At 36.0% G+C, this 11613-nt stretch overlaps 1 protein-coding gene across 1 annotated transcript in view; it reads right to left on the bottom strand.

The window, feature by feature from the left end:
• The window catches only part of LOC104468458 (kinesin-like protein KIF20B), a gene marked incomplete at its 3' end in the record, with an annotated part of 18187 nt that extends 7371 nt beyond the window's left edge, over window positions 1-10816 (bottom strand). The window contains 9 exon segments of the mRNA XM_010082584.1: window positions 1541-1687; window positions 2172-2243; window positions 2700-2811; window positions 4254-4537; window positions 7114-7303; window positions 9452-9590; window positions 9791-9907; window positions 10023-10109; window positions 10661-10816. Coding sequence (XP_010080886.1) covers window positions 1541-1687; window positions 2172-2243; window positions 2700-2811; window positions 4254-4537; window positions 7114-7303; window positions 9452-9590; window positions 9791-9907; window positions 10023-10109; window positions 10661-10816 — 1304 coding nt within the window.
• Window positions 10817-11613: the final 797 nt, after the last annotated feature.

Consider the following 11613-nt stretch of genomic DNA (forward strand, 5'->3'; position numbering starts at 1 on the left):
TAGGGTAGGTCGCATAGCCTCATGCTACATCAAACTACCCCCTACTTCTCTCTTCTCCTTTCCACATTCATGAAAAGGACATATCTAGTTCTAGGCATGCAGTATCCAACATTGTCAGAGATCTCTCTCACTCAGTATCATACGTCTGAGAATGGACAATAGCAAGTGCCTAGGCAAGAAAACGAGTACACACCAAATACCTGGAGATAATTTTCAGAAACTTTTCCCTAATCCCCCAGCAGTTTGGCATTGCCCAAATCAGAATTTCTGCCCTTGAATTAAACAGCTGGTAATGTAGTTTTTCATACTTATAGGAAACTTTATAAAGAATTCCTGAAAACATGACTAAACACACAATTGCCACTGAATAGGTTGCCTGTGTCTGGGACACATGACACCTATTCACTTACATGAGTAGTGCTACAGAATTCAACAAGATAGTGACACTTCTGCCAGAATATATCTACAACTCAGGAGTAGCTTTGCTGCAAGATCGATAAACAGGAATCATTTTAAGAAAGTTACTGCTTCCTATTCATAACTTGCAAGAGGCATCTATTAACACTTAAAAGATCATGCTTCAGAACATTTCTTCTATATTGTTAAAATTCCAGGCTATTAGGATCAGAAAAAGACATTCTGAGTAAGTTAACAGCCCTCTAAGCAGTGATCAGTTTTACTGCATCCTTCCTACCTGCAGAGAACAGGAAGATAAGAAAGACCATAAATTCACAAAACATAGGCTTAAATCAGGAACAGATACTAGCAAAGCTTTTTCATCTTAAGGTGTGATAGACTTTGAATAGGCTATCAGCAGCAGTATTATGGGGTAAGTGAGCACATCCAGGCATATCAATCAGCAGACTGAGAGGTCATTTAACTCTTGGGACAGAAATAGATCTTCAAACAAGAAACTAGGGAGAAAGCAGTTCCTGGACAGTTACATCCAGCTGTGGCTACATATTGTTTTTTTAAACAGATAACTTTTTGTATCACTCTTATTTAAATCCCCAAGCTAGGGCATAAATAGTTGGAAGGCTTCCTTCTGTCTGCATACGGTTAGCTACACCAGGAAGAGAGTGTTAATTCAAGATTTAGAAAAAGACAAATTTTGTCAAAGAGTGCACAGTTATGACAGCCCAGCAATATCCTGCTGATGAAAAATTTTATACGTAGGAAGTGGAGTTAGTTCAAAGGAGTAATAAAAGCCTGAAAATTTGACTCTTACAGTGACACTAGTGAAAAGGAGGTTTTAAACTTATTCCAAAGTCTGTTTGATAAGTCAAGCTCAGAAGAAAGTTAAATTGCTATAAATTTATTATAGCATATTTAAAGGATGTTAGAATTTCAATGATTTAAAGAGCAAAACAAGGCAAGTTTAAAATAACTTTGGTAGATCAACAAGACTTACAAGACTTTACAAGTCTATATATCTTTTCTACCAAAAACTTAGTGTTAGGATATTTTAAAAAATATCTTTTAAACATTGTAGGCAATGCCTAAAAGCCACCACCAGTTTGCAATTTGTAAAAGGACTTACTTTGACTGCTGACTTTTCTTGAGTGCGTTAATACACTTGCCTAAGATCAGGAGAGAAGTGTTTATATTTCCACTCTCTTTCAATCTTTCACCTTCATTGTGAGTCTTGGCACTTCTTTCTGAACCAGCAAGATCACACATTGACAATCTGAAAGCAGATAAGGAGAATTCACTTTACTAACCTTGGAATATGCACAAATTATTCACTTTTAAAAACCATCACTGTTTCTACAGTAAGAATTTCTTCATCTTAATCTGCATGAACCCTTCCATCCTCTTCAGTGTTGCTTCACCAATCCAATTTCACGCTGCTTCTTGCCAAACCCTCTCCCAACACACCTCCCATTTTTCCCCTATCCTCTTCCTTCTGAGGACTTACATGAATTCTGGAGTATAGCAGTCTAGCAGAACCTTGTTCTGAACAGCAGGCACAAGATACAGAACAGCATTACAACCTGATGGCTTGAGGTAGAGGACCAAGTACTGTATGAGTGTAGGAAGTGGGGAAACCACCATACGTGCATGAGGATCTACCAGGGAGCACTGGGTGTTTAGTACAGTACCAGTAGACCAACATGGATAATTGACAACTTCATCATAAAAGAAGAGGGGAGACTCTGCTCTGAACTTACTCATTGACTCGAGTCACTCGTGGTACTCCTGAATCTTCAATTTTTAGTATCTTAACTGTGAAGATTCTGTGACTAAAAGGAGATGTATAAATCAGCGGAGAAGTGATAAAGTAGACTAATACCTTCAAAATATTTTTAGTCCCCACAACATCTGTTCAAAACATTGTTGAATCTGTAAACATATCTAAGTACATATTCTATCAGATACAAACTTCTAAAGATATTTATGTAGCACTTATTTTTCTTTTTCCTCAGACATTTAGATGGAATAAAGATAAGTGCTTTTGCTTGAAGGAGAGTATTTGATAAAAAGCTTCTAGCTTTTGTATATGTTCATCTTATTAAAGGGTTGAATCCTTTTGGCTTAAAGCATTGGGTCACTCACTACTAAAGGACATGAAAACTGAAACCTGGATATCTAGACCGTGTTAAAGCCTCTTCCAATCTTATAAACCACAAGCCATATTTTAGTTTCTCCTTCCTCCCACACACCACCCTATACACAAAATCATTAGAAATGTTTCTCACCTTCTGTTGGAGTAAGTATTTAGTTTTGTGCTTGCAACACTCTGGCGTTTCAATCCCAGTTTTAGAAGTCTAAAAGCTTCTTTAGAATTAGAAGTCTGAACCCACTGCAGATCTACAGGAAGAACAAACATGAAAATCTTGTAAATATTATCAAAAAGAAAGAAGGGATTGGGGACAATGTATGCACACCAAGAATAATACATTTACTTGAGACATACAAACATTTTACTAAGCCTGCTTCAGACAGAAATTATATGATGACAAATATGATCAAGATTCCTTCTTCCACAGGAAAGAAGTATATCACATCATTTCATCCTATTTGCACACAGAAATGTGTTCCATACAAATTGAGTGAACAATCTTAGCTTGAGCACTGATAAGCCAAAAGGTAGGATCTAATATGAGTATTTAAGCCCTATGTTCATATTCATCAAGGCAGAGTTCTAGCTGGACAGCTTCTCTCTTTTAGCCTTTGATTTGGGGAGGAGGGGAGGTGGGGCGTTGGGAAGTCACCTGAACATCTTTCAGTGCTATCAACTGAAAAAGATCAGTGAAAAATTTTGTCTGCAATATGACGACTGTATATTGTCTCAGTGTTGTGCTAAACACCTACAACCCTACGAATAGAACTCATAATATGAACATTAAGGTCTCTGTTAAGCCTCTGTAGCCACACCAAAAGTGTAGTAGGAAAAATAATAGCTGTGACCAAGAAAAACAAGAAAATTATTAACTGGTTTTCCTCAAAAACATCAGGAACAGCCTTACACTTCCAAGCTTTATTAAAAGAAGATGACACTGAAGCATAGCTCAAAGCAGACTTATTTCATACATTTTCTAGCCTTTGAGGAAATGAAGTAGTTGGGTTTATGGTCCAATTCAGCTTTTTGAATCTATAGTTTGGCATATGAAAGATAAAAGCAGCAGGCCAAACACCTACAAAAAAGCCTTGAATCTACAATTGTTGTCTTGACAGTCCAAAGAACCTGTAACAAATCAAAGAGGTTTCAAACAAAATTTCTTCCATTGCCAGAAACAAATATTGGACTGTTATTTTGAGTTCTGTTAACTCCCTGCACCCCCAAGCCAAAACAAATTACATCATAGGTTTGATTAGAATCTAGTACTGTAAAATGTAACTTGTAGTCACACTGAACTCTCACATATTCTCTGAAATCTGTTTCTCTACAGAAAATACTAAAAAAAGAACTGTTGAGCCAATTATAACTATAGCTAAGAACTTTTGCAGTCTTTTTTTAAGAAAATGGGAAAAACAAACCACTAACAAATTTGTCAATAGTTTTCCATTTTTCTCCCATTTAAAAGAAATATCAAGGCAGTGGAATGCACAAAGGCTTTTAAGAGTTAATAATAAAAAGAAAATGCTATTAAAGGTACAGATACTTCTAGCTATGCAGATTCATACTCAAGGTAGACATTTCTAGTGCCACAGTGAATGCAGTTCAGGGTTTTCTAATCTAGAAAGAAACATTACAGGAAGACTAACTCCGCAAATCACATGTTTGACAATTTGCAATGTATTCTAATCACCTTTTAGATAAGTACATCCCCTGATGTCTTGAGCAAGGCGCAGTGTTTTACTTTTCTTGTCATTCGATATAGGAACCAGTAGATCATAAAAGCAGTCATTGTAAATCTCAAAAAATGAAACCCAAACAGAAAACTTCACACAATTTTCCACACTTGTGCTAGATTGTTCTGAGTCCTTTAAGAGTTCTTTCACATCTGCCAAGTACAAAATATTACAAGTCAACATAGACCTAGAAAAGTGAATTTCATTTTAAAAAATTAATAAGTGAAAACAGATATTACAGCAGCCTTCTAAAAACACTTACACCAGACAAAAATCCATTGAAATTCCCCCCCTCTTAAGTATCTGGAAGTCACATGTTTACCCTACACATTTGCAAGAGACACCTACTCTACCACTTCCTTTTCCACTTGCAAATTCTATCAAAGATGTACAGCTTGGTTAGAATTATTCAAGTCTCCCCAATACCTTAGAAGACAGAATTAAACCAATGAGGACACTTCATTCTGACCTTTTAAAGCAAACCTAGTATTTAAGTAGTTTATAAATGCCAGAATTAGGTTTTTCTAATTACATGTAGGTACTCTAAAAGCCTGTCAGGGTACCACTGGGGCCCACAGCATTAGTAGTACTACCTTTCATTGCTATAGTTGCTATAGTTTCATCTCATTTAACACCTGTTCAGGTATTCTAACCATTTTATCCTTGTGTTTTCTGCCCAGATAACTTGTTCACTGTCCAATTCACAGTCATATAAAAACACCAAATAGTAATTTTATTATTAACATAGGCCTGAAGTCAGTTATTGACCTTAAGAAAACTTCTTTGCCAGGTTTAATTGCAATTCTTTAATATAAAAACATACCTTTAGAATCAACTGGTGCTTTGCTGCTAGTGCTTTTTTGATAGTCTACCTACAAAAGAGAACAGACTTTAACATATGGGGTTGACAGTACACCACCAGCACACCACTAGCTAATTTCATCCTACTAGATAGGAATACAGCGTAGATGCGATATGCCAATACAAAGATTCTGTACACTCCTGTTGAAAGGGTTATCTTCATAATCATTCCTGACACTTCCCTTACATCAGGCCTTGCCACAGTATATAGCAACTCAGCTTGCTGAATCAGAAGAAAACTAGCCACAGAAAAAGAGATGAGTGGGAGTCACCACAGAAACAGGGTGATTTAACAGGATGATTTACAGGAGTGCAGTTGCAGTTTACACATTTCTCTAGATTCACCAGGTTAAGAGTGTCCTCAAATTTTTTATTATTGGTATTTTGCTAATTCAGAATTACATGTCTTACAGCTTATTAGGTCAGCCCTCAGAAACAGATATAAATGTAGAACACTCATTCACTTGAGAAATTAAGTGACCAACTTATTGCTTCATCATACGGGCTGTAGAAACCTTTCACAGTTGAAATCAAGTCTAGGTTTCAGAAAGAAAGAAAATGTCCTTCTACAGAGCTCTTAAAAAAGTAAAACAAATCTCTGCAGCTAGAGCTTATAAGGTTCATACACACACACTCTATTCCCAGTCTTAGTTTTGGTTGGCTTTTTAGGCACAGAACTGCAAAGAAGTGCAACTTATCTACCAAAACAAATACACTTCAGGGAAGAAACAGGGATTAAAAACAGGTTTAGTTTGGGCTGGTTTAGGTTTTTTTTGGTTTTTTGTGGGGTTTTTTTAGTGTTTTGTCAAGAGTATATTTCATATAAAGCTGGGATTCCATAAAGTGATTCCTGAAATAGTTAAATACTTATGTAATCAAAACTTTTAGGTTTAAGCTTTATACTCAAATCTGTCTTCGCTGAAATAGATGCAAACTTCACCACCAAATTTATAAGCTGAGGTATTGTTCTTAAACACTTTTAGAAACTAGAGGGGATATATATATATACACACATATATTCAAACACAGATATGTGACAGGTTTCTCTGAAGTCCTTGAAAGACTGCTAGAGTTAGATTTAATATGTGCCTGTGCTTTTGAAGTGAAGTCTAAAGATTTTTGCTGACACCTGCCTTCCACACTGGAGAAGTGCAGTTAACTAAATCATGAATAAAAAAAGGTAACAGCCAGAACACCCCATTATAACCTAGCATACCAATAGGGAGATGCTTTATTATTAAAAAAAAGCACAATAATCCCTTTCTAGTTCCATTTCCCAGTATATGCTCAATTTTTAATATTATTCCATTCATTTCAGAATTAAAAACACCAAGAAAAAGGTATGCTTATACAGTTATGGGGGATTAATATTTTGTAACTGGGCTAAACAGCTTGAGAATTCCAGGTAACTCATAAAACTGAAGCATGTTTCTGGACTGCTCAACAGTGACCTGCTTAAGAATAAAGTCCAGTAGAAACATTTTAATTCAAAATTTTAGAAAACCACATAGCTCTTCTGTTTAAAAAAAAATTCCTTTGAGGATATTTGACAAACTGGAAGAGGAGAACAGTGTAAAAATTATTAACTTCGGTCAAGTATCCTGAAAAACAGTAAGTTGCTGAAAGGAGCAGACCTATTAGCATCCCCACTGGTGGAGAGACTACTTGCATTCAGTCCTTATTAAGCACCAGTAACCCCAAAAGATAAATTCATAGGTGTCCAAGATATAAAAGAAAAAGCTTAGAGTTTACACCCTATCAAGTAGTCAGCCACAAGACAGAAATCCACTGGAGAACAGGGTTCATCAGCTTTACCACTAGTTGGAATAGCTGGCTGAGAGCAGATAGACATACCCACACTTAAATACAAATAGCCTCTTCCCAGTGAAAAACAGACAGGGTAACACTGAGCTATCTAAAGAAGTGTGTACATATCAGTACAGAAAGAAGTGCTCCTCTACCTCTTTTTTTAGGCGAAGTATTGAATTTTTAATAGCACTTTCTTCCCTCACTTGGTCTTTAGTCAGCTTTATATAATCTCTGCACCGATAAGGTTTCAGATCCATTGCTGTGTATAGCTTTCCTTGAATACTTTTAAACAGCATATCCATACTCCTTGGCAGAATACCAATGTCATCTTCTGTCCCTGTAAGCAACATCCAAAAGGAAAATCCTAATTATTACTGTGAAAAAAGGTATACAGATAAATGAAGACACAAAGATAAGCAATTCTGATCTCAAGACATACATGAGGAATCTGGAGACCACTTACAGCATGAAGCAGTGGTTTTGCATGTTCTCAAGGTAACAAAAATGTCACTAGAGTGTTTTGAAAGTTATTTGGCTTTCAGCAACAGCTCATGTGCTGCCTCTTAGACAGTAAGGGGCATAACAAAACAGACTGCTAGGGTGTTCTGCATAAGCTTGCCTTAAGGAAAAAAACAAACAAACCACAACCAACAGACATTTAATAGAGATTTGCAGTTTTTCAATTGCATTTCATAGGCTGTCTTCACCCTTTCAAGGAAGCAATCTTATAATACAGCTGACAATTGATCTCTCAGGTGCACTACTCCTGTACTGATTCCACAGACTCTACAAAAAAAGTTCTAGAAGCCTTGTGAAGACTCCTTTCAACATCCAGACCTTTTCCTCAGAGCATACTGCTGTTACACCTGAAAGGCAAAAAGGAGTCAAAAAAAGCCTCAGTGCACACTTGATCTTTCTGAAGCCAGATGTAAATTTAAAAAGGGTTCACTTAACTTTGATTTCTAAACCACAGAGAAAAAGAGGAGACAGAGGAGAGTGGAAGAGAAACTGCTGTCCTGTCTCAGGCTCTGACAGCATCATCTTCCTGCCTCTGACAGTTTCTCCTACTCCTGAGACAAATGGGCTTTTATCATTTACAGCAGAGCTGTGTTGCCCAAGTCAGAACTTACATAAAATCTGGTTGGCATTCAAACACCAAGCTAGTAACCAAGTAACACATTAAGTTACAGTTGCATTACACTTTTCTCCTCCTCCCCTCTCTAATCATTTTTTATTTATTATAATGCCACTTGTAATTCAACTTAACATGTACAGTAACAGTCCTAAAAAACTGCTTTGTCCTTAAGTCCTTTGCCATTGACTAAAAACAGGTTCCCACACAATGTTGAAGTGGAAAGGCTGTATTGATAATCCTGGGAATAAAAGAAGAGAAAATCATGGCACCCAGTTAGCAACATTCCACCCTGCCAGTTCTTATCACAGGTTGATATTGAAGTTCTAAAAATATAATGCCGTGAAAGTGTCTTCAGAGTCTGAAAAGATGTGAATCAAAAAATTCTTGAAAAACCAAACCACACAAGATGCCCCAAACTAGTACCAGGGGGATAGTACACTTGAGGAATTTTGCTTTTTGATATTACTTATTATTCATTAGGACAGAAAAGAGCATCCCATTATTGCCCCAGATTAATGACAACCGGAAGTACTAGGAGTAGTCTTCATTTATAATCCACCTACCAGAAGGCCACTTAGAAGACAATATCACTTCAATAAAGATCAGTTTCACATGGCACAAATTTCAGTGCCCTTCTACTATTTCTGTGTATAAAATAAGCAGCATAGCATCTAGAGCTGCCATTTTATTAGAGTTGTTTCCATGTGAATCAAATCACGTCATTTGTCAAAATGGTTTGAAAAATAATAAAGAATGACATCTTCTGACCAGAAAAGATACTGAGCTTTAACAGTACAGCTATAGTGCATCAGGAGACAAGGTCTCCTAGGATAGTGTTGATAAGCTCAGAAACTTGAGACAAGACAGAAATACTTGGAAGTAATCCAACATGTTTCAAAATGTTTGTTCTCTGCCTGTAACAACTGAAACAATCCCAAACATGATTCCTTATTTGAAGATGGTACATACAAGATACATATGACCTTTATAATAATAATTAAAAAATAACTAAATTGCTAGTTTAGAGTGATTTACACACTTTTCACATGCTAACTCGCCCTCCTCCCCAATACATTCAGGGCCAGAGGGGAAGCAGTCACACACACCCGGTTAAAGTTATTATAGTCTTAGAAAGCAACATCACTATATGCTTATGCAAACTCTGGCAGTGACTCTGTGATACTTGTTATGGAATAACACTTTCAAAGACTGTTTATTACTATCCAAGAGAAATCAATGTATAGGGCCTACAGTTTAAGCAAAGGAAATAAGTTTTAATACTTCTGCTAGAAGTAATCCTCACCTTAAAAAAAGGAAGTTACTTAAAGAAAAACACATTTATACTTATACCTTGGAAAGTGTACGTTTTCCCAGCATTTGTAACACCGTATGTAAAAATAAGACGATCACATCCATCTAAGAATTCTTGCACTGGTTGCTTCATGGTACCTTCAAAGAATTCTTCTTGAGTTGTTTCAGGTCCAAACACCTGAGCATTACCAAGAAATATCTTTATATTGTTTAAGCAATCATTAGAGACTTTTAAAGATTTTTTAAAATTCTGTATGTTTATAAATTCAAAGACTATTGACAGTTAAAAAAAAATCTAGTTTGCTTGGTATTGAATAAAATAAGTTAAACAACTTTTTCCAGGAATAAAGTAAAAACTTTTAAAGACAATTAATTTACTTGTGAAAAAGTGAACTTCTGTATCATCTGTCCAGCAAGTTTTTCACTTAGTTGACTCAAAGTGATTTTGGGGGGCCTCAGTATGATCCTTGTCAAGTTTTCAAGGGAAACACACTCCTATTAAAAAGGAAGCACAAGCAATGCAAGCATGAAAAAAAGCATAAAGAGCTCAGCAACAGGAAAACACAGCCCCATACATTAAAATTATTTTTAAACTAAATAAATGTCACACCTGCGATTCATTTTCTCTTTCCAACGACGTAAATGGCCTAATACGCAGGCAAACTTGGATGTGTCCCTTGGACCCCAATCTGTTCTTCTTAAATAAAAACAATAAAAAGGGAAGTTAGAAACTTGACTAGATCCTTTGTTTGATAACCAGCATATCAAGGCAGTTTTATTTTCATCATGATACTCTGAACAGACTTATTTGATGACATGGGAAGCAAAAGTAATTCACTACATCAGTTTTTACGAGTGCTTGGGCCCATGAAGCAGTTCACTGTAATAACTTAGAGTTAATAATCTTGCAGCACATTACATATATATTTAATATATACACACATATACACTACATGTATACACATAGATGCTACATTCAAGCCAACTAGAGATAAGAATGAAACCCACAAAAACATTCTGTGAGAAGCAGCTCTGAACTGGCAATTAGCCTCATTCACAGAAGACTGATGCACCCAATAAGGTATCACAGTGCCACACAACTTAAGTCTAATGCTACATATCTCCTCCCAGTTAAAAGCATACTAAAGATGCTTTTCATCTTCTTTGTAAAATTCTGGTTATTCTTATCAATGAAAGGACTAAGCCTATTAAAAAATCCAAACAGTGCAAACATTAAAGCTTTCTTACCAGGCTTGTGTCTGAGCTTGAAGAAGTCAAAGAAAATTCATCAGAGAGATCTTCTTTGATATCTTCCATACTGACAGGCTCTGTTCTTTGAGGCAGGTCAGCACTAGCAGCATAGGATGGTCCGGAAAATTTTTCATCACCTAAGTTAGTTTCCATCCTGTCATGTAAGATTAAAACTATTTTTTGTTCTCTGGCCGTATAGAGTTTCTGAACTCACTTAGAAGACAAGTAAATTTGAGACTGATAGCTGCAATTTCTTTAAGGAGAAAGCTTTCTTCATCCTATTCATAATTTACATAGCAAGTTTCTAAACAGATGGGGAGAGGATCTGCAGAGGGGTTTGCATCACACTGAAACAAGAACTACCGTTCTTCTTTCAGTGAAAAGAAACTGTTTCAGGGAAAGTCTTACAGGTATACCACAACCTTGCTAAAAACCATGTCTGATGAGGAAGACATAATTAAAAAAAACCCTAAACCAAAAACATGTTGTTCCACATCCACCTCTCCATCATCCCATTATAGTGTCCATTTAGAATAAAAGAGTAACCAAAATTTCACGGTTATCTCCATAGGACCTGATAAATAGTTGGTATTATGAAGATAACACAACGTAACTTAAAACAAGACTTAAAGAAATTGCAGCTATCAGTCTCAAATTTACTTGTCTAAGTGAGTTCAGAAACATTGTGAAGACTAATAGATAGTTTTAGCTATTAAGGGGACACTAGAAAATTAGAAAACCTCATATCAGAGTACAAGTTAAAGTGCTGCTTTTTAGTAATTGTTTCCGTTATTTCACAGATCAGGAATTAATTTATTAATACATAATTTATTTATGTGTATCTCAGAATCTGGGAAGTGAAAATTTGCTATAGAAAATGAAAGTAAGTTGATTTAGTGTTGATAGCAGAACAGGTAAATTTCAAAGCAGTCTTTTAAAAGCGCATTTTA

Source organism: Pterocles gutturalis, unplaced genomic scaffold, assembly GCF_000699245.1.
Source record: "Pterocles gutturalis isolate BGI_N339 unplaced genomic scaffold, ASM69924v1 scaffold44059, whole genome shotgun sequence".
Classification (NCBI taxonomy): domain Eukaryota; kingdom Metazoa; phylum Chordata; class Aves; order Pterocliformes; family Pteroclidae; genus Pterocles; species Pterocles gutturalis.